Raw genomic sequence first — 24,107 nt, forward strand, 5'->3', positions numbered from 1 at the left:
CAGTGCGCTCATTCAGTTGATTCTAAATACAGTGCTGAAAAGGGTAATTTTCCCTCAAAGTGTATGTATGAGGGTAAGTAAAAAGTATTGCTGCAAATCGTAAGCATCCTTATTAAACAAAAATAACAAAATATGAAGCTCTTGTTTCTTGACAGCACCTCCATCTAGGTCTGCACACTTTGGAAGGCAGTGTTTCATCTCTAACCCTGCCCTGAAGAATTCTGCGCTCTAAGCGACACTTTGTCAAATGGCGCATTTGGCATCCTTGAGGGATTCAGACTGTGTTCCTGTTCAATGTTCTTTGAGTTTGGGGAACCAAAAGAAGTCTGAAGGGGCAAGATCAGGATCACAGGGTAGATGGAGTAAGAGTTCCCAGTAAATTCCTTATAGAACAGCCCTAGCTACCCTCGAAGAATGTGCAGGTGCATTGTTGTGATGGAAAAAATTCTTTGGTACAACTTTCCTGGCCCTTCTCACTGATGCAGTATTGAGTCTTCTTAAAACGTCTTCATACTAAGTCTCCAGGATCTTCCTTTGTCCTTGGAGAAATTCTGCCAAAATGAGCCTTTCGGAATCCCCAAAAAACTGTTACTGGGATGAGAGGAACAGTCCCCATAGCCTTCTGCGCTGACCACTCTCTCTGGAGTAGAACTGGCCCAGGAGGTCCCTTCGGAAGCCACTGTGTGGATTGGACCTGCTTTTTAAAGACACCCTGAGGAGGCAAAGACAAACTGAGAGAGCGTGTCCACCGCCCTCCACAGATCACAGTCATGTTTAGACGTGCTCTGTTTGGAGTAAACCTGTGTGTGTGTGAACTGGAACCCGGCTAGCAGTGCTGACTGATGACCTTCTGTTTTCAGAGTGCTCAGGGCTCAGGATCGAGGAGAGGAGAGTTTGGGGGCTGAGCTGGCCTCTCGTGTGGTCCCTCTTTCCAAGTTGTGCAGCCTTGATAGCCTGAAATCTTGGCCTTCAGAGGAGCCCTTCCCATGGCGGTTTCTCCTCTGTTCTTCTCATCGCAGTAATGCTTCCTGAAATGCACATCATGGTCCCTGATACATGTCCAGCTCGTATGCCTCACAGGTGTTCTTATCGGGACCAGTAACAGCAGAAATGGAGTGAAAGGAGTTTCTTTTTGCACTTTATTTTTAACAGAATTACATTTTACTTACAAAGAGTGGATGTAAGAAATAAATAAGACAAATGCTTTGCCTCTCTATGAAACTGAAAAGAAATTTTGTCTGGAGTTGAGTTAGGAACAAAAGTCTTACTCCTTTGAAGCTACTGGCAGTATGTATGGAATCTGAAGGAGGCAGCCATGACTTCGGGCACTTTCTGTTACTGAATCGCAATGCCTGGATATCGGGGTTTGAGTCCAGCTCAAACCTTTTTGTGGGTGGTCTCGAGGGAGAGCGCGAGGATGAGAAAAATACGTACAAAAGGAAAGAATTCAGGCAAGGGTCCACAAGCTGATAGCAAGTGACATAGCGAGTGACCAAGTTTATTGAGAACAAGAGGTTTTTATAGAGCAATTCTTGCAAGTCAGCTTGGTTCTGCTTAGTTACAGGTTTATCTCTTACTGGGAGCCAGGCAACCTTGAGAAAGCTGCTTTCCCTGCAAGAGTATCTTCTGCTGTGAGTCATGAGAACTGGGCGAGTTACTTTCCGTGTGTAGAATAAGCAGGCTTTGTCTGGCTGTATTCAAACTCCAAGCTTTATGAAGCCTGGAAGCCTTCCGGCCTCCAACACCTGGAGTGCCGTGCTTTCTTTGCTTTGAGAATTACGTTTTCTTCAAACTGTAGATATTTCTCTTTATTAGATGAAATACAAGCGGATTTATTTAAAAAACAACAACAACCACCACCAAAACTGGCATTTAGAGAGCTCTGGTGGTGCAGTGGATTAAGCATTGGACTGCTAACCACAAGATTGGCGGTTCAAACCCATCAGCTGCTCTGCCACAGAACGATGTGGCCATTTGCCTTCTGTAAAGACAGAGTCTTGACAACTTGATAGCCAGTTGTCCTCTGTGCTGTCAGCTCGCTGTGTATCAGAACGGACTCAATGGCAGTGGGTTTGGTCTGGTTTGGGTTTTGTAGTTAAATATTATGTTAATACAGTAGCATACACTTGAAGCACTTACACAGTAAAGCCTGCCAAAGCAGAACCCAGGTAAAGTGCAAACCTGTCAGAGAAGGAAAACTTGAGTGGCTTCCAGTAAACAGGGAGCCACAGGGAAATGGCGAGGGCACCCCCCGGACGGACAGGACAAGTCCCCCTGCTTGCCACCTCTCACAGGCTCCATCCACTGTGGTGGATGTCACTACAGTTGTTGTGAAGTGCCATCAAGTCAGTTCCAACCCATATCAACTCTCTGTAGGGTTTCTGAGGAACAGCTGGTGGATTTGAACCACCGACCTTGTGGCTAGCAGTCCAGTGCTGATCCTACAGCGCCACACCATTAATCCAATTGCTACAGTAGTAGTAATAATTTAGAGATCCAAAGTACAATGAAACACAGACTACAAACAGGTGCTTTCTGTTGTCATCATATGCTGGGAATGCTAAACATGATCTGCAGTAAAACCTTCCTCTTCAGTTAGGCAGAGGAGCCCACTGGCACATGGATTAAGCACTCAGCCAGTAATCACAAGGTCAGCGGTCAAACCACTAGCCACTCTTTGGTACAAAGATGAGGCTGTCCACTCCTGTCACAACTTAGAGTCTTGGAAACCCTTTGGGGCAGTTATGCCCTCTCCTGTGTGGTTGTTGTGAGGCAGAATTGACTTGTGTTGGGTTTGGTTCAGTTCGACAAGTCCCCCGCCCCCCTCTACCCTTTTGACATGCCACGAGTGTCCGTTCCGTGGTCCATTATCTCGGTCCTTTCCACACTGTGCTGGGGCCTCTTCTGGTTTCCCGCTTTGAAACGAGTCTTCCTACATGCCCTGTTGACTGCCCAGTGCTCTTCCTGTGCCTCTACCTGGCTCTGTGTCTCAGGGACCCCTAGACCTCGGGACCACCTCAGCCAGCTGTGGTCTGACCAGTCCAGGGTTAGGGTTCAGTGCCCGAAGGGAAGTGCTCGCCTTCACCTGCTTGCCTCTGGAAATGAAATGGTGGAATTGTGAGATTTATGCTGCTTTTCCGCTATTACTACATAAGAGAGAGTCCTGGGGTGGTGGTATGGGATAAGCACTAGACTGCAAGGTCTTTTTGAACCATGAGATCGGAGGTTCAAATTCACCAGCCTCTCCTCAGAAACCCTGTACAAGGTTGCTATGAGTTGGAACCAACTCGATGGCCTTTCACAGCAACAACGTGTTATTAATTCGTGTAGTTACAGAATGTTTCCTCTCAGAGACAGTGCTCAAAGCCTGTATAATATCTCTCTTTTAAAAAAATCCCTTCTGAGTATTTGTTAATATCTGTAGCTAAACTATTTACCCTATAAGAACAAATATTTATGAGTGAATTCTATTCTTTGCCCCTTTTCAGTCTAGATGAAATGTAGCAATGTTGGCCATCAGGAGCTGGACAGTTGACTGAGTCCGTAACTTATGAAAGAACTTTTACTCAGAGGAGTCTGTCTCTGAGGGAGGTGTACCTGGCTGGCATGAGCCTGGGGATTCTGCCGTGTTAGTAAAACCCCGTCTAAATAGTTCTTCCGAAGGTTACTGAGACTTAGCCTTCATTGAATTTACTTCCTTAGTAATAGATATCAATCAGGGTTTGTGGTAGTAGGGGTCTGAACCTACAAGGTTGGCGGTTCAAGCTCACCAGCTTCTCCTCGGAAACCCTATATAAGGTCGCTCTGGGCTGGAATCGACTCGACAGAACTTAACAACAACAACAACTCTCATTAAGGTGCCTTAAAAAAAAGAGTCCCATCAGAGCAGTGGCTTGTGACAGGATCGGCTGGGCCAGTTCCCTTCACGGCAGATAGGTCAGCTCAGAAGGTGATGGGGACCCACTGTGAAGAAGCTTAAAGGAGACGGAAAACTGCGTTAGTGAGAAAAAGGACGGGAAAGTTGCACCAAGGAATTTCCCCCGTCACGGCAATGCACCCGCTCATTCTTTGAGGATAGCAAGGGCTATCCTAGGGGAATTTTGTTGGGATATCTTATGCCATCTACCCCCCAGCCCTCAGCTTGCTATTTCATAGTTATTTTTGTTTCTCAAACTCAGACAACAGTGAAAAGGAACAAGACTTGAGTCCCCTGACGATGCCAAAACTGCTATTTTGATGTGGTATAAATTGAAGAGCACAGAATTCTGGGAAGGGTTAGAGAGATGAAAACACCACCTTCAGAAGCGTATAGACCTAGTTGGAGAAGAAGTAGAGAAACAATGATGGCGGTCATGTGCCGTGGAGTCAGTTTCATCTCAAAGCGACCCTATACAGGGTTTCCAAGGCTGTAAATCTTTATGGGAACAGAAAGCCTCATCTTTCTCCTGCAGAACAGCTGGTAGTTTCAAGCTGTTGACCCTGAGGTTCGCAGCCCGATTCGTAACCACTACACTCCCAGAGCACACTTTGTTGTTGTTGTTGTTTGTTAGGTGCCTTCAGGTTAGTTCTGACTCATCGCGACCCTATGCACAATAGAACAAAACACTGCCCAGTCCTGCTCCAACCTCACACTTGATACGCATCAGCCCATTGCTGCTTACACTGAGCCAATCCATCTCGCTGAAGGTGTTCCTCTTTCTGCTGACTCACCCTGAAATTTGTATTTAACAAAGGCTTCTGTGGTTTGGTAGTCCCTGGTGTTCACCAGGTGAGGAAAGGGTTGGAGTCTGTTACACTGACTCAGTGGAGTGAGTGGGTGATTTGCTTAGTCCCTTCAAGTAGAAGACAGTAGCCCCACATGTGAGCGTTTCTCTGTAGAAATGGAGGGTTGGTGTTTGTGTGTGAACTCTCTTCTCCGAAGGGTCTTCCTGCAGGCTGGGGTTCCATCTGTCAGTAGGGAGAAGGGTAGGGAGGAGGTGAGAAGCTTCCACCATCAGTGCCCCCGTCCCACCGTTCTGAAAATGCACACTCTAGTCATTCTCCGCAGCTGTCTGTCTGGCCTCTTTCAGATGACCTGAGGATTTTCTAATAAAACTGTAAAAAATTAGGAATGGCATTCTTGTATAGTTTGTGAAATCAATTTCAAAGCCAGTTTTTCTTTCACTCAAATTATGTGATAAACGAAAAATTTGAAACACTGTCAAATATACAAGAGGGTTTCAATTTGTAGAAAAATTTCAGTATCTTTCAGTTTCATTTTCCGTGAACTGTTCAAAGGCTCCTCGTATATGTCTTTGTGAAGGAGTCTGGTGACGCAGTGGTTAAGCACTCTGCTGGTTACCGAAATGTAGGTGATTTGAACCCCTCAGCTACTCCACGAAAGGAAAGGCCTCTTGACCTGTGTGTTCTCTTTATGTTTTTTTCCTCCCAATTTTTCTTTATTCTTAAGGCAGGAATATCCCATAATATAGTTCATTAATGTCTCTCACTTTATCCAAAAATGTTGTAAGGTCTCATCAGTGTCAATTATTTTATAAATGTATGTAAGATGACAGTCCCCACCCCAAGTGAACACACGGCTGCTCAGAACACTCGCTTCTCGTGGTTCACTTTCTGCACTCTCTGTAGCAGACCGGTGAGGACAGGCCACTGGGGAAAGCTGGGATTTCTAGTTTACACTTCCCTGTTTTGGGGAGTGCATTTCTTATTATTCATGTACTCCATCTTGACTGTATTTTATGATTTTTGATGAAAATGTTTGTGCAGCTGTAACAGACAAGTTTGGGAACGTGGTGGGTCCTTAGGGTAAGCACTGGACTGCGATCCACAAGGTTGGTGATTTAAGCCCACCAGTCGCTTCTCAGGAGGAGGAGGAGGAGGCTTTCTGCTCCTGCAGAGATTTGCAGACTGGGAAACCCTGCCCAGGGTCACTGTAAGAAACAGCTCAGTAGCAATTAACAGGAAAACACATCATCAGACAATGACACTAAGTACATCAGACTCCAAGTTTTAGAATGTGAGCTTTTGATGTATCTTCTCAGAAAAGTAGAGGAATTGGTATGCCGGGCATATTTGCCAGGTTCTCAAATCTGGTCATTGATGTGTCTTACTGTAAACCAGATCTGATTTCTGAATGCTTGCTGCTTTGAACCTGGGGCCATACGGCAGTCCTTTTGTACTAAGTGAGATGTGATAGGAGGGTACTTCAGGAAGTTCACGGGAACATTCCAGTACCTTATGCTACAGTTCTTCATGAACCTTTTGAAACCCCCTTGTCTTACATGAGACATAGTACAGAGCTTTTATCATAGTCCCTCTCGCTCCCTTCAAGCTCTTTGACAGTTGAAGTGCTTTGGAGTGTTGTAACCATCTGCTGGTTGGTTGCTCCATTCGACATCAATTCTCAAATAGTTTTTTGTGCCATATTGCAGTGGTTGAAACCGGGCCACTCCCCGGTGTAAGGTCGGTTGGTGGAGCGAATCAGCGGCTCCACAGGAGAAAAGACCTGGGGCTCGGCTTCCATAAGGATGGCCGATGGGGAAAGCCTGTGGGGCGTTGCTCGGTCCTGCAGGATCAGCTGACGGTACCCAACAATGACAACCTTGCCTAAGAAAGAACTCTGGAGAGAGATTGCCTTTGGGAGTACCCCCCGGGATGTACTCCCGTGAGTAGTACATGACGGGAAAGAGCCGGTAAGCCACTGCATGGACATACTGACAAGATGCTGACGAGCTGCCAGAGCTTCATCAGATTTTATGTGGTGAATAAAACAAACCTGATCCTCCTGCTGCTAGCCCTGGTGAAGGATGAGTTGGTTTCCTAGCAACCATTATGGGAGATCAAAGTCTCCTGAGTGAGCATTGGCTCAGCTCAGCTTCCTAGGCTCCTCTGCTTTGAGGCATCACATTACGTGTGGTTGCTAGATGGTGAGATCCTGAGGTACTCTGGGGCCGAGTCTTGTTCATTTGAGTGAAAACTTGCCGTGGCTTAGGCCTTTTGCTTGCTCGTGCCCATGTTCGCTCATATCGTAGCTATGTGACACTGTGCCCGAGGGGCCCTTCGTATTGTCTGCCCAGCTCTACCCCTGGTACATGGAGGAGTTGGGGGACAAAGGGGCTGCATGGCCTGAATGTGGTCTCTGGAGGACTAGCACAGCTGGACCAGTGAGGGTTAAGTCGCCAGTTGTGAGTCCTAAGTGGCTCAGCAGGTCGCATAACACAGCATTGCTTGCTTTCTTATCTAAACAGGATAGACGGGAAGAGATGTCTGAGTGCCGCACAGCTGTTAGCAGCAGCCACTGTGTCCGGCAACTTTTGTTCCAGTAGTAGTGAAGGAAGTGGTCAGTTCACCTGGTGGTTCAGATACACCAGCAGCTCCCCAGGAGGAAAGACCTGGCTGTCTCCTTCTGTAAAGATGACTGCCCGGGAACCTGATGGGCAGTCCTCTCTGCCCTGGAACATCTCTCAGAGGGTGGTGTAACGGGAAGTGATTGTTACTTTATCCCAGCCATGAGTGTGGTCAAAGGCTAGCATCTCTAAGGTACTTGCTGCAGTGACTAGAGAAAGGGAGGAAAATGTCTGTCAAGTCTGTAGGATATTTTGCCTCAGATCATAAGTTACAACTTAAATGTCCACATAAACATAACTAGCAGTAGCTCATGAAGGAATTGGGTTTTCTGTTTAGGGTGTATATATCTGTGGGGATGGCAGACACTTTCAAATTTATTTGGTAAAGGATGATGGTTCTTTAAAGAAAAAACAAAAGCCATGCATACATTTGCTGCCTAAAAAGACCAAGCACAGCGACACTCACCACCATTGAGTTGGTTCCTACTCTTAGCCACCCTGTCTGGGGTTTCCAAGGCTCTAAATCCTTTCAGGAGCAGAGAGCTTCATCTTTCTCCTGGGGAGCGCTGACCATGCGATGAACATTCCAGTGTTTACCGTCCAGAGCCACCAGGGCTTCTGCTTGAGAAGTGACACCAGTAAGTTCTTTGGAAAAGAAGAACCAAGCAGAAAGGACCCAGAGAGGCAAAGCAGTGAAGGAATGGAGTATTTGGGACGAAGGGAGCCTGCACTCTGTACCCTGAGTTTAATTGTTCTGTGGCTTCATTCAGACAATCACTCATTCATTCTCTCTCTCTCTCTCTCACACACACACACACACACACACACACACACACACTCTCTCTCTCTCTCTCTCTCTCTCTCTCTCTCTCTCTGTCATCTACTCTCCCTGTCTCTCACTCATTCACCCTCGAGTCCATTCTGACTCAGCCACCCTGTGGGCCGGAGCAGGGTTCATACCCAGTACAGTTGACAAGGCTGTGGGTGTTTATGGGAGCACACTGCCGCAGGTTTCTTCCATAGACTGGTGTAGAACCACCAACCTTGCAGTTAGCAGCCCAGTATTTACCCCATAGCACCACCAGTGCTTGACTTCCTTTAAACGAGTTTAGGGAAAATGCCAGAGGACTTCAGAAAGTTTGTGGGAAAATTCTCTTGTCTTTTTGTTCCATTGTTCCACAGATGTTTTGAAAGCCCTGTACTAAGCATGTTTCTTTTAGCCAGGCATTTATGAAAGAACATGCTTTACGATTATTACCTGAGTCATTGTTTATTACTTGAGATTTGCTGTATTTATTGGGATTTACTGTACTTCATGTTTGTTTAAATAGATAAAATCAGGAGAACCAAACTAATTGCCATCAAGTTGACTCTGACTTGTATAATACAAGCCTGCATTCATACAAACTAGACTTGAGGACAGAATGTGGTTGGGTAGGTGCTGAGTAAGGCAGACTTCATTGAAGTTCATGTTAACTTTCTGTGAATGTTATGGATACCATAACTGGACCAGTAAACAACATTCTTATCAATGGAGAAAAGATTGAAGTTGTCAAGGACTTCATTCTTCTTGGATCAACTATCAACACTCGTGGAAGCAGCAGTCAAGAAATCAAACGACCTATTGCATTAGGCAAATCTGCTACACAAAGAATGGATGCTTTTGAGTTGTGGTGTTGGAGGAGAGTATTGAAAGTGCCATGGGCTGCCCATAGAACCAACAGATCTGTGTTGGAAGAAGTGCAGCCAGAGTGCTCCTTGGAGGCCAAAATGGCCAAACTTCGTCTCTCATACTTCGGACATATTGTCAGGAGGGACCAGTCACTGGAGAAGGATATGTATGGTAAGGTGGAAGGTCAGAGAAAAAGAGGAAGACCCCCAACAATATGGATTAGCCAGGTGGCAGCATTGATGGACTCAAGCGTGGCAACAGTGGTGAGGTTGGCCCAGGATCAGGCAGTGTTTCATTCTGCTGTGCATAGGGTCGCTATGAGTCGGTACCAGCTCAATGGCACCTAACAACAACAACAAAGCACATGTAGTTCGGCAACCAACTGGGTGGTTTCCTTTTTTGCAATGTGTTTCTTAGCAATTCTTTTGATTTTTTTTTTTTTTTTTATTCCCCCTCACTTAAAATATTTTACTGTCTGTTCTGGCCAGGCATTAGGGATCGAATGGTATCCTGCTTTCATGGCGTTTCCAATCTAGCAGTCTTTTGGTTTCTTGATAAATACAACATTTATGTAAATTTGGTATTGACATTGAATGGGTTCCATTATTTGTGAATAATGAAAATAATGTGAAATAATTTTACTAGGTGGCATAACTTTAAAGACCTTACAATCTTTAAAGATCTTTTTGTTGGCATGTTGTTTGTGTTCTGTGTTTCCTGAGATTCTAAGAGTGCCTTCATAGACGCTAGGGCTTTACTGTAGTCACTCAGATGTCTTACCAGTCTAAAAGTGGGTTTCTAGATAATTCCCTTAAGAATTTTTGCAAATAACTGCTTTCAGATACAGTTTTCGAGTGATCCCAGTATGGAGTAGACATCGAAGATTATTTAAGTTTTAAGTCAAATCCATGTTTTCTCCATTTTTGGTGTCAATTGATGTGATATGTTCTTTTGAAAGTTACGTAGCTATTCCCCTTTTTGTAAACAAATTTACTATCACGTAGAGCAGTGTGCCTCTGACAAATCCAGACAAATAACACAAAATCTGTGCCTTATCAAAGGATCCGTGGCAGCACTGTGGTTAAGTGTTGGCCGCTAACCCCAAGATCGGCAGTTCAAGCCCAGTAGCATCTCCATGGGAAAAGATGTGGCAGTGTCTGCTTCTGTAAAGATTGACAGCCTTGGAGCAGTTCTGCTCAGTCCTGCAGGGTCGCTGCAGTCAGACTCGACTGCAGCCCAGCGGGTCTGTGGTTGGTTGCTTACTTGGCTGTGCGTCATCTGACATAATGATTGAGAAGATCTGTGTTTGTTTAATCTGATGAAGCTGTCACCTTGTTTAACATGATGTTAGTGATGAAGGTATGACTGTTTTCTTTCAGCCATTAGACTTCCTACGTTAGCAAAAGACAAACACACTGCCTAACCAGAGTAGCCAGAGCCATAGAGTCAGTTCCGACTGGTGAGGACTCCAGCTGTAAGGCTTCAGGAAGCCGCGTCTCTCTTCCTTGGGATAGTTGGTGGATTCAAACTCCTGACGTTGCAGTTAGCAGCCCAGCTTGGAACCCATTATGGTTCCAGGGATATCATTCATAGAACAGGCACCATTGAAAGAACAAAAGAAACATATCAGCAGCACAACTACAGGCAGAAATAGAAATTATTTTTTAAACATTAGGCCCTAGACTCATTTATGTTATTTTAACACATACTAAGACTTTTTAAAAAGAAAATTTAGCTTCAAATATTGATGACAATTATTGAAATGAGATATGAAAGGTTTCTTTATTGATGTGATTCAGTAATCTGAATGATTAAATATTGAGCGTGAAGAGCTAACGTCAGACTCTGTGGTGGTAAACAAGAGAACTTTGCAGATTTCTGACCACGTCTCTGTTTAGCCCAAAATAGCGATGCGGGCGGTAGCCCTTGGGGAGGAGAGCCAGTGGTGACGTGCACGACAGTAGGGAGGAGGGACTGACCGTGTTTCCTAAGTAGCGTCATCTCTGCTCACAGCCTGGGAAGAGAGCGTAGCTTATAAGAGTGGCGTAGGACTGCTAACCTCAGGGCTGACAGTTCAAACCCACCAGCTGCACTCGGAAACAGGCTTACTATGAGTCAGAACTGGCTCGACAGCATTCAACAACAACAGAGTATTCTTCAGAAGCCCTGGTGGTGTGCTGGCTAAGCACTCAGCTGGTAGCTGCGGCTGTGTGCTCCTATGGAGCAGCTCGGCTCTGTCCTGAGTGAGGGGCCACTGTGAGTGGGTTAGACCAGTGGGGGTGCTGTGATGGCATTGTTCCTGACTCTGTGACGGGTTTGCTGTAAATGCAAAATACTCAAGTTCCAAAGAATGACCCAAGAGCCAGGAGCATACCTGCTTTTCTTGATCCTGCTGTGCCTGGTTCATAGGCCTTCCCTCCCATTTGTTGAGAGAATAGAGGAAGGGAAGACTAGGTTCAAAAGGACTCTAAACCAGTCGACTTACAACTATCCATCCATCTGATTAAAAATCCCGGGAAGCACAGTGAAAGCATCTGCTAAGTTGGTCAGAGCCAGAGACATAAGTCTGTTCATTGTGGCCGGGAAGTCGTAAGTGAAGGGAAGGTTGGTGACCCGATGAGCTCGCTGAACGCACACTGCTCTGTAGAGAATGGAGAAGAAAGCAACAGTGAGGCAGACAGTGACTACCCAGAGCAGAGGTGGAAGCCATGGGTCACAGTGGGGGCCTAGGTAGTGTAGACAGTGACTATCCTTGGGTGCTAACTGAAAGGTTAGTGGTTCAAGTCCATCCAGAGGTACCTCAGAACAAAGACCTGGCAATCTCCTTCTGAAAAACCAGTCATTAAAAACCCTGGTGTGGCATCATGGGTAAGCACTGTGAACTGCTGCTAACCACAAAGTTCACGTCAAACAAAAGCATGTTTTAAAATCACAAAGAATAGCTTGTTTTCTGGGAGAAATAGATAGAACCTCATTGGCATATTTCATTGTTCAGTGACAGCATACAAAAAAGGTGATTTCTAAAATCATTTCTGGGCATAGTGTTGTTGTTGCTTTTAAGTGCCATTGAGTTGGTTCTGGCTCATAGTGATCCTTATAGGGTTTCTGAGGAGTGACTAGTGGGTTTGAACAACAGACCTTGTGGTTAGCAGTCTAGTGCTTATCTTACAGCGCAGCAGTGTTTACTATACAGTAAAACCCAGCAACTGTGTAGGGCTGAGACCTGCCAGAGATGGGAAACTCCAGTGTTTCCCACTAATAGCACGGTAGAAACGTGGGGGACGGTATCTCCCCTGTCAGAGGCAGACCACTTGCAGATGTGGTAGAGCAAGCCTATTCTGGCAAGTTGGGGCTCCCACACATGTCACTTCACTTGTAAGTCACATTGGACATCTCTTCGTCATGGCAACACATGCAGAGAAATGCAGCCTCTCAAGTAACTCTTAAAATGTCAGCAGCAGAGCTCTGTATGTGCTTTCAAGGTGATTATGTTTGATAGCACATGAAAGATCAGAGTTGTGGATGACTAATCATTTCCCATATTACTAGCTGCTTGGAAGTTTGGGCTCTAGAGTTAGAAGCTGCTGTCAGGCTCTGCTGCTTCTCCAGACTGACCTCGTTTTAGGTCACAAAGCAAGACTTGATAGATTTAAAAAGGTTGCAGTCATACAAAGTACTTTTTCTGACCACAATAGAATGAAACTAGAATTCAGTAACAGAAAAACAACAACAAAAAAACCTTTGTACAATATACTAGCATTGGAACACTATTAAACTACTGAAACAGTTTAAATACTATTAAACTACCAATGGGCCAAGGAAGAAATCAAAAGGGAAATGACAAAGTAAGTTCTTAGAATTAAATGAAAATGAAAGCACAGCTTACCAGAACATAAGGGATGCAGTGAAGGCTGATGGAAATTTGCAGCAATCAATGTCTACAAAAAAAGAAGAAAGATCTCAAATGAGCAGCCTACCTCAAAAACTCCAGAAGCTAAAAAGAAAAGTACAGACTTAGCCTAAATCTACCAGAAGAAAGGAAAAAACAAAGATCAGAATAGAACTAAATAAAACAAACAGAAAAGCAATAGAGATTCAAACCAGAAGTTGGTTCTTTAAAATAAATTAATAAAATGGACAGACCGTTAGCTAGACATAGAAAAACTGGGAAAGTACGTAAATAACCAACATAAAAAAAAATGTAAAAGGGGCATTACAGCAGATCTGATAGAAATAAAGAGAATTACGACAGAATATTATAAACAACCGTATGGCAACCAACGAGATGGTCTAGATGAAATGGACAAATCCTTAACAGCACACACCATACCCAACTGGACTCAAGAGGAAATAAGTCTCCACAAACCATAACGAGAGCTCAAATCAGTGACTAAGAATCTCCCACCAACAGCAGAAAGTTCCGGACCAAATGGCTTCCCTGGGGAATTTTACCACACGTAGAGCAGATGGACACCAGCACTGTGCACCTGTGCACACTTGTTGAGAGGACTCCCTAATTCAGTGTATTTCTCCACATCAACAAAACAGAGGAGAACCACCACGTGATCATCTCTGTGGATGCCAAAAAACGTTTGATAAAATCCAGTCCTCTTTCTGGATGGAAATCCTTAAGAAGATTAGAATAGAAGGAAAATACCTAAATGTGATTCAGGACACATGTGAAAAGACAACAGCCAACGTTAGACTCAATAGGAAATGATACAGCGCTTTCCCTTTGAGATCGGGAACAAGACAAGGGTGCTTGCTCTCACCACTTCTCCTCAGTACTGTCCTTGAAGTTGTAGCCAGAGCGGTAAAACAAGAAAAATAAGGAAAAGGTAACAATGTTGGAAAAGGAATAAAATTATCTCCATTCGTGAATGATGTTCTTAAGTGCCAGCAAGTCGGTTCTGACTCACAGCAGCCCTGTATAGGTTTCCAAGGAGCAGCTGGTGAGTTGAACCAACAACCTTGTACTTAGCAGTCCACTACTTATCCTGTAGCACCACATCAGCACTCCTATTCATGAATGACATGATCTTAAATACATAGAAAATCTCACAAACTTCAAAGTGAATTTCTAGAGTTATGAGGGGTTTGGCAAAATTGCAGGGTACAAGGTCTAAGTAGTGGGCTGGAGGGGCTGGCTGGGTGGGCTCATGCGTGCCTTCACACCACTAGAAAGTCTAGACAATCTTGTGGCACAGTGAGGGATGTGTTCGAGTTGAAATAGATGCTTAACAATAATAGAGGAGCATAGCAGAAGCATTCCAAGACATTTGTGAAGAGATTCATGTGCACCTTTATCACTCCATTGCAATTTTAAAATAGAGTTTCTTCTAGATCTTATTTACAGGCAGTTTTGTTTGTGTCTCTAAGTAGTTGTAATTGCAGTCTATGAAACGGGATGCATAAAGAGAGCAATGTTCGGAGCCTGCGTGACCTGAAAGGAGCTGGGGTCACAGTGGCAGCAGCAGTGGGTTCAGACACAGAGACTCTCCTGTTCTGTTGTTCAGAGGGTCGTTCTGAGTCGGAACTAACTCAGTGACAACAAACAACACTAATTGCAGTCTATACTCATGAATCCTTTTGTATTCTGTGTTTTCCCCCAGATCTTTGTAGTTCTTTCCCTATTACTGTGGGAGGATTTGTGTTTCAGAAAGCCATCCCTGGCCAGAGTACAAATATGGGTGTGATGGGAAGAGATTCACATGGTAGGGGTGGGGTTAAAGAGTCTGACATGCATTCTGGAGAGGCTTAGGGAGGGCTGCCCTGCAGAACCCAGGAATATTCGGCCCCTCAGCCAAACAGAAATGCCATCCGATTCCACATGGAATGTCTTCCTCTCCCACATTCCAAATCTCAGAAATCTAGCTCCACTTTGAAGTAGTCTGGGCCCAATACACAGAGCCCTTTAGCGCAGTGGGTTAACACTGGGCTGCTAGCCACAAGATTGGCTGCCCCTTGGGAGAAAGATGAGGCTTCCATAAACAGTCTTGGAAACCCTCCAGAGCGGTTCTACTCTGTCCTGTTGCTAAGTGCTGTTAAGCCAGGTCTGACTCATAGAGACCCTGTATAGGGTTCCCAAGGCTGTAAATCTGCCGGGGCAGAAAGCCCATCGACTGGTGGGCTTGAACCTCCAGCCTTGTAGTATGCAACCCAGTGCTTATTATACAGTGCCACCACACTCCCCCAACTCTTCTATAGTGCCTCTAATGAGCCAGAATCAACTTGCTATGGTTTGATTTGGGCCCAAAAGGCTTTGCTGAGATTGACCCAGTGCGGATTAATGCCAGCAGCATGCAAGAGCAGTTGTGTTTATCCTGCGCAGTGCCTGCTTCTTGGGAAGGCTGCCCCTGGGTCCTTGCCTTTGGTACCAGTTACCCTGGAAGCCAGGAGTGCAGGCATAGTGATGGAGGGTCTAAGAAACTGGCTTTTGAATAAAATAAGGCATATTTATTTTTCTAAGTGGCTACCTAAGATTACTTGCAGAATGATAATGAGGCTTCTTCATAAAGTCTCTGGAAAAATGGCATTAAAGGATCATGGAAAATTCCCACGGACTTTCTAAAGCTACCCCCCCAGTATTCCAGTGAGCATGATGCACTTCATAGGATAATTATGGGACAGTGAACCACAGGTCGGCTGTTCAAGCCCACCAGCTGCTCTACAAGAGAAAGATGAGACTTTCTGCTCCTATAACGATTTACAGCCTTGGGAACCCTGTACAGGTTGCTGTGAGTCAGAACTGACTCAACGTCACCTGCCACCACCAGCACCACACTAGGAAGATAACCTAGACTGTTCAGAGACAGGGGCTGCTGCCCCCAGCCAGTTGGCACTCGACTTCCTAACCTGAAAACCTTCAGAAGATTCCATGCTTGCATTGCAGCAAAACTGTTTTTCTGTGCTGGGGAAAAGTTCTATGGTACCTGACAGACTTGTTAATTGCTGTCAAGTCGGTTCTGACTCATAGTGACCCTGTATAGGGTTCCTGAAGAGTGGCTGGTGGGTTTGAACCGCCAACCTTGTGGTTAGCAGCAATTCAGTGCAGATCCTACAGCGCCACACTAGGTCTCTGGTACTATCAGCGGGACCATCACTGAATATAGTCAGGGAAATGGTGAAGTGGTTTACCATTGACTTAGATTTTAAGGTGACATGGGTCATGTCTTGAAGAGGCGAAGCAGGCGGCACTAGTTTTACTTTGAGTTAGCAGATGACTAGAATTTTAGTCAGACCATGTAGATAGTGGGAGGTCAGCGTGAGTGAGAGCTGGGGAGACCACTGATCGATGCTGCTTGTCTCTGACCCCCCTTTCCTCTCTACTCCCCTCATCCTCCTTCCACTTGGAGAGGGGATAACCTTTACTTTCAGTCTATAGATAACACTAGGCTAGATTTTAGACACTAGTTAGTCTTTAGACATGTTGTATTCATTTGAAATATTACTTCCTTTTTATTGATTTTTCAGAAGCCTTTATGAATTTTTCTGTAGTTTCTTTTTACAGAGGTGTCTCCTGGACATCCACCCCCTCACCCCACCCCCCATCGCCGAGCCCCAGGGCGCTTTACACAGTCTAAAGAGTTCAAGGAGCCAGTGTTACAGTGTCTGTTCCATGCGCCCAGGTCGTGAGAACAAGCGCGTGAAAGGGCCAAGAAAAGGCCTCGTTCCACGTGCAGTAAAACACAGCTGTATGGGGGCCCTTGTTAAGTCTTGATGTTTTGCTTTGCATATAAACAAGTAACATGTTTGGTGACTTCTTATATTTGTTATTTTTGAGTAAATAACTTTTTTTTAAGTGGGTTTATGTTATATTGGGCGTGTTGTCTATTTAAAAGAAACCACTACTCTCTGCTGACTGAAAACCCCCCACTGTTTTGTTTCCACAGAAACCTGCTAATATTTTAGTTATGGGTGAAGGTCCTGAGCGAGGAAGAGTAAAAATTGGTATGTTCTATCTTTGATAAGTCACAGCACAATCCTCTTCTAAAACTCTGGCGGGCAACTACCTCACTTGGAATTTTCTCTGTAAGCACATGCGTATAGCCATTCCTAAAGGGTGTGCATTAAAGGGGAAAATGTTTCACACTCTGTGAAGGAGACAGGGTGTTCTGATGATAAAACAAGCCATGCAAGTTTCTCAGAAATCTCTGCCTGCATTACACACAGCCTGTAGAGGTGATGGTGCCTGCCCATGTTCGAAGCCAGCCTCAGCTGTTGTCACCAGGGCGCACACCATGCTGGTGCTCCCACCATCCGTCTGTTCTGATTAGGAGTGAACGTGAGGGCAGGGTCATGGAGTCGCCTTCAATTCTAATGAGTCTGTTCTAGAAGCCTCTAGAAGAAAGCAAAACAAAAAAGTCAGGTAGTCTCTTCCTTGGCATGTTTTCAAATAGCTCTGTCTTCTTAGATTTCGAAGCAAAACTGTACCTTCTTCTAGTCCAATGGTCTTATCAGGATAGTGTGAGCTGTATTATCCTAACTTGTCCTTTTTTTCCCATTGTCCTTTCCAAGTTGTGTTTCTCACATACATCTAGTTTTTTTGTGGGTCAAAGAATTGTTTAAAGAAAATTGTCAGATTAATTTAAAGGCAGCAAGTTTGTGGGCGGCCATATATAATGAAGTTTAATTGTCATTTCTGATGGCGAGAGGGATTAGAATGAGAAATGTCTACTGATTTGTATGCTTCACCAGCCAAGAAAAACCTTAGGTGTCCTTAGCCCTCTTTCCCGGTCTTCCCTCATATATTCCCCAAATCCCATTTTCCATTTGGGGACTCTCGGAATATTCTCGTATGGTATGAACTCTGCAATGGTTTTAGTAACGGGAGCGAGCCACGCATATTGCGGCCCCCTCTGAAAGCCAGACCCTGTCAGTACTCCAGTACAGTTGGGTGGCATCACGGCCCAATGGCAGTTCAAAGAACGCAGAACAGAAAAGAGTAGTTAACAAACAAGTTATTTGCTGTAAGATTTAGGGGAAATTGACATATTCCGAAATCTAATTTGGAATTATACTCCTGTGGGAGTCCCATACTGATGGCAGGTTTGGGAGACACAGTGGTGTGACCACTCACAGAAAACAGGCTCTTTCAAGAAGAAATACTAGTGCTTCTCTAAACCAATTTTCAGTGTTGTGGTTTACGGTTTTAATTCTTCAGCAGATTTCTGTGTGTGTTTGTTTGCTTGTTTTCAAACCTTCGTAGTTCAGGAGATGAGACAACAAATGCCTGTTAGGGGAGAGCAGCTCCACTTACCAAGTGGTGGGTGATCTTGAAAGTTGTTAGGAGATGGTGTGAACAGTGATTGTCTACTCAGCATTCATGAGGCAGAAGCTCAGTGCAAGGACTCTGGACTGATGCTGTAAGGGACAATGAGTGAAAGACACGCTGTTGACCTTTAGGAAGGGGACAGCTTGGTAGGACAGCTCTGCCCACATAACTGTTTTGCATGTGAAATGATCCCAAATGTCAAGAAATGCTAGTGAAACTCAGCTCTAGCTCTGAGGTAGGGGTTTCCGACCTCTGTCAATCACTTCTAAGCAAATTTCCTTGTTTGAAAACGGGAGGTGATGCATTCAACACAGTCTTCAAAGTCCTCTCTAGCTTAAAAAAAATTCAATTTTCTCTAAAATTAAGTTTGGTAAAATTCACCCCAAATGAATGGGGAAAATCACGGTCTTAAAATATATCTGATCGTCTTCAGATCAGCTCCACTAAGCTCTTCAGGCCTGTGGATGCACAAAAACTAGAATGTCTTTCATATGACCAAGCCTGATTCTCAGTGCTTGTGACCAGTCCAGTGGGCACCATGCAGCTTCAGCATTCAGCACCCTGTCCACTGGGTGTTTGACAGATGGGAAAACTGCCCAGAGGAGGAGGGTCACACTTGGCCTCAGCAGAGTGTCTCCCTCTCCCACGTGAAGAGCTGGGACGTGGTCAATGGTTGGATAAGAACGAAGTCCTCAGACTGGCCTTGCACTTAACTTCTGAAACGAGTGAGACCTTGTGTGTTGTTGTTTTCACCCCCTAGGATTAAGCACATTCTTTGTATTTTATGAAATGAAATCTAAAATGAGACTAATTAGTGAACACTGTGGGGAAAAAACCCCAAAGCACCCACCTCCTTGACTTAACGGTCTTATCTTTTCTCTTACAGCTGACATGGGCTTTGCCCGATTATTTAATTCACCTTTGAAGCCTTTAGCAGATTTGGATCCAGTAGTTGTAACATTCTGGTACCGCGCCCCAGAACTCCTTCTTGGAGCGAGGCATTATACCAAAGCTATTGGTGAGTAGACCGAATGAAAACACTCTGGCTTTTCTACACAGTGGCCTTCTTGCTGTGAAAGATGCTCTTTGAAAACCAGCTCATACAGGCAGTGCCTTCATTAAAATGTCATAACGGGCCCCTCTCCACATGGAAAGATAGGTACAGAGTCTCTTTGTTTAGTAAATAAAATCATAGGATGCATATTTTCTCTTAAATAAGTTTTAAATTTAATTTTACTGGAAAGGAGATAACAATAGCATTTAAAAGCATTCAGCTTTAGACAAACGTTTTTTCATCAAAAGAAATACTAGCTTTGAAAGGCTCTCCTAAAGATAAGAGGTGAGGGGAGTGGGAGAGATGATGGGAAAAACTATTTAGGAGTTTGGAGACTTTGAATCCACTTTTCAGGTTTCCAGTGTTGAACATCTTATTCTGAGCAATGAGAGAGTAGTACTTTTATAACAGGGTACTTCACAAAGTTCATGGGAAGTTCATTAGCTTTCCACTCCACTTTCCACAAACTGTTGTATGTCTTCCCCACCAGCCTCTCAGTAGATCAGCTTTGTTGTTGTTGTTATTAGCGTCTGCCACATTTATATTCTGTTCGCTAGTCATAATTCCTAGTGTTGTTTATACATGATATATACACGTGGTAAGAATGGACAATGCGAAGCTCATGCAGCCTCTTCTTGACGCAATGTCTTTATTCTCCATCATCTTGCATTTCATTTCCCTGCATTCTGTCCGTTTTTCCCTGAGGTGTGTTTTCTTTCACTCTGCACCTTTATTACCAGTCTTGTGGTGCTGTGTTTTCAGCACTCGACTGCAAGGTTGGTGCTTTAAACTCACCAGCCACTCCTTGGGAACCCTGAATAGTGTCACTGTGAGTTGGAACCTCCTCTATCGCAGCTTATTCTTGGACTCCTGGTATAGCACTGTAGGATCAGCACTGGACTGTGAACTGCAGGGTGGCAGTTCAAACCCACCAGCTACTCCTTGAAAACCCCGTACAGTATTGCTATGAGTCGGAACTGACTTGATGGCACAAACAACCATAGCAGCCATGGCCTGTGCATTCTCTAGGATGGGATCAATCCGCTCTCCTCTCACTGGACAGTGCCATCTATGCGAGATCAGGCTCCAAGCTTACTGTGCCGTTTCATTCATTGTATCTTTGCTACCTGGAACCCATGATTCCCTCCCTTACTTTCCTAGAACATGTTCTTGAATAACTTCCTTTAGAAAGGGTATCTTATAGGTAAGCTTTCTAGTTTCCACCTTTCTGAAAATTGCTTTGATTTTCCTTAAAACAGTTTGACTAGGTTGAAAATTATAGATACAAAATAATTTTCCCTGAGAACTTCCAGGATATTCTTCTGTCTTCTAGAAGTCTCTTGCCAATCTTGTGTATGTGTGTGTGTGTATGAGAATTGAGAGAAGGTGGACAGAGCAGGTCCATTTTCCATTCAGCTGTCCATACGCGATTGTTTCATGTCATTGACTAAAGTCCCCACAGGGTAACATCACTCCCCCACTTCTCCCGGTGGTTCCTGTTTCCTCTCCTCCTGCCTTCCTGACCCTTCTGACCTCTGTCCTTGGGTCAGCACTGCCTTTCTGGTCTCCCGTTGTTGGTTATTGTAAGGAGTGCTTATCTCCCTGATGCCTTTGTTGCCCTTAGAGACCTGTCTGTGGTTGGGCTGAAAATTGATCCCGGAGGTGAGTTCACACCCAGACCTGCAGGGAGAGGAAGGATGATAGTTTCAGGGTTCTGCCTGTCGGATTCCCATCAGGAACCCTGGTCTTCTTTCTCTCACGCCAATCTTATTCTCTTTTGTTGGCAGCAGATTATGTATTGTTACTGCTTTTTTCTTTCTTAAACAAAATTTCTCATCCTTAAATTTGTAACACCTTATTCTTTTGTCTGCAAAGGAAATCTTTCCTGGCATCTGTCAGGCAGGGTGGCAGTGTCTCAGTCTCTGTGTTCTCTTACGTTCTCCATGTGTCAGCTTCTGCATTCCCTAAGTCGCACAGTGGGTTTAAAGGTTGGTGGTTCGAGCGCACCAGCCTCTCAGGGATTTACAGCCTCGGAAACCCCTCAGGTGCTGTCTTACTCTGTCTTCGAGGGTTGCCATGAGTCGGAATGGCTCCCTGTGTGTCCATGGTGGTTTGCTGTTTGCTTGTACATCTTACTCCATGCCTTCCATGTGAAAAGTGCCCTTTAACTGTGGTGGCGAGGCTCCTGCCAGGAGCCATTTGGGATCTTCATGTACGTAGACTGTGGGGTGTGGAGACTGCAGACCTGACTGACTTGCTGAGCACCCTGCTCCGCTCTGACTTCCACTTCTCTGAGGAGAGTCCCTTTGTGTAGTCCAAGCCTGAGACACCTGGCAGTCCTCAGGAAATAGTGACAGTGGGGAGGACGTCACCTGTTGAGAATACTGACCTATGGCTGCTGTTTCTCAGTACACAGCCTTCCCTGAGGTGTGCAGGGCACAGCACAAGGCACCTCAGCAGAGACCTTCTCAGACTGTCTGACCTGCTGGCCACCTTCCAGAAAGGCTTTTTAGATGTCACTGCCTCGCACAGGTCTCTTAGTGCAGGTACCACCTCTCCCCACACAGTCTGCAGCATCCCCCTGCCCTGCGGTGTCTTGTCTCCGTGGCCCTTGGCCCTGTCCCCTGTCCTGTGCCCCTGCCCCTCCGCAGTCACGCTGCCCTGGTGACTGCCGTCACTGCAACGTGGACTCGAGGAGGACGAGAGAGAGAGACTATGGCAGCCCCTTCCTCCATCAGCGTCCTTTCAGAACACCCCCGCCTGCCCAAGGTCACGATTCCGTTTGGTAGAGAAACACAGGTGGAGCAAACATTGGGTCGGGGCTGCTCTGTGCTGCCTCTGCCTTCTCTGTCATAGGAAAGGCCTTCAAAATTCAAAGGAAAAGTGACTTAAAAGAGAACGACACTGGGGGAAAAGTAAAATTGACTGAAGCCAGCCCTGTTTTAACAGCATACATCACGACCTAAAAGCATGTTTGAAGATCTCTTTTTGCAAATACATTCTGAATGCGTGAACTAATAAATCCATGCCTGGTTTTTGTTGTGTTTTTTTTCTCACGTAGGAACCGAATACTTTAAAACAGTTTTTCTTGTGGTAAGACGTATTAATAGACTACCCAGAGAAAAGTGATTACCTGGTTTTACTGTTGTCAGTACCATCGAGTCACTTCCAACTTACTGCAACCTTGGATAGGGTTTCCGAAGCTGTACATCTTTGCAGGACCAGAAAGCCTCATCTTTCTCTCACAGAGCAGCTAGTGGGCTCAAACTGCTGATTCAAAGCCCAGTGTTGAGCCTGCAGAGCCACGATACTCCCTCCTATTAACTGTGCACCTGACTAAACAGATGATTTATGTTGAGTAAGACATAGATTATCATAGAAGCTTACATCTCTGACTTTATGATCTTTTTTCTTTTTTTTTTATAAGAGGAGTGTATTTTAAGAAGTGTATCTTACTTGAGGTTTTCTAGGACCTTCTGCAGTTTCAAAACCCACTGCCACTGAGTCGATTCCCACTCGTAGCAACCCTATAGGACGAGGGAGTGCTGCCCGAGGGTTTCCGAGGCGATACGTGGTTGTGGGAGCAGACAGCGTCTTTGTTCTCCGGCGGAGTGTAGAGCATGTGGCCTCATGCAGCGTACCAGGGGCAGCTGTGGTAGCTCAGAGGCGAAATGTCAACCATGACATGGTGGCTCCAGAGACAGACAGGCACTGAGGAGGTGTGCTTAGCTTAACTGCAGGATGGGGCCAGCGTACACCTGACGCTGAGAAAGCCCACACAGGTGCAGGTGGAAGGGCGGCCACCCCAGCCTTCTGGTGTGAGACCACCTGTCTTCTCTCAGCTCAGTGGCCTCAAGATGTCAGAACACAGGGTAAGGTCCATCAAGTACTCTTTTGTCTAAGTGTAGTCTCTACAGATCCTACGTAAGCCATCTTAGTGTCCATTTAAAAAGTAGCAGTGAAGGAGGAAAGAGTGAAATTTGTACCTCAACTCCAGCCATCCACCACATCTGCCTCCTGATTCCTGAGCCTCACGGTTCCCTTGCGGGACACAACCAGTCCCCACACCACCCATGAGGCCGCTTCACTAACGGTTTCACCTCAGGGTTCACTGTGGGACACAGTTAGTCCCCACACCACCAGTGAGGCGGCTTCACTAACGCTTTCGCTTCCCTCTGACACTTGGCACTGAGTGTTAGGCGTGGGGTTGCTAACTGAAAGGTCGAACCCCCCAGCTGCTCCGTGGGAAAAAACGGGCTGTCTGCTCTCATAAGGATCACGGTACAGGGTCTTCACTGTGAGTTGGAATCAACTGAATAGCAGTGGGTTTGGGGTTCTGGTCTACTAGCTCAGGAGCCCTGCTGGTGCTGTGCGTTAGGCATTGGGCTGCTGACAGCAAGGTGGGCAATTTAAGCCCAGCAGCAGTTGGGGGAAGAGGCAGCCGTCTGCTCCGTGTCAGAAACGCTGAGGAGCACTCCTCGGTCCGGAAGGGCCTGGAAGGTCCCGGAAGGTCACTGTGATTTGGAGTTGACTGATGGCAGTGGGTTTTTTTCTGGCAGTTGAGGACTTCTGGGTGGTACAAGCTCCACTGTTAATCCAAAGGTTAGTGGTTCAAGTCCACCCACCAGCACCTCTGAAGAAAGTGTGGCCATCTGCTTCTCAAAGTCAGCCATTGAACCCTGCGGGGCAGAGCTCTGCCCACACAGCCATGGGGGCTCTGTCAGCTGCAGTCGATTGGAGGCATTTGGTTGTCTGTAGCAG

At 45.5% G+C, this 24,107-nt stretch overlaps 1 protein-coding gene across 2 annotated transcripts in view; it reads left to right on the forward strand.

The window, feature by feature from the left end:
* CDK8 (cyclin-dependent kinase 8) overlaps positions 1-24,107 on the forward strand; it is a 122,746-nt gene that overhangs the window by 81,123 nt on the left and 17,516 nt on the right. For both annotated transcript variants that reach the window (XM_006831927.1, XM_006831928.1), the window contains exons 5-6: positions 16,911-16,968; positions 19,179-19,310. In XM_006831927.1, coding sequence (XP_006831990.1) covers positions 16,911-16,968; positions 19,179-19,310 — 190 coding nt within the window. The remainder of the gene's footprint in view (positions 1-16,910; positions 16,969-19,178; positions 19,311-24,107) is intronic.

Source organism: Chrysochloris asiatica, unplaced genomic scaffold, assembly GCF_000296735.1.
Source record: "Chrysochloris asiatica unplaced genomic scaffold, ChrAsi1.0 scaffold00005, whole genome shotgun sequence".
Taxonomy (NCBI): domain Eukaryota; kingdom Metazoa; phylum Chordata; class Mammalia; order Afrosoricida; family Chrysochloridae; genus Chrysochloris; species Chrysochloris asiatica.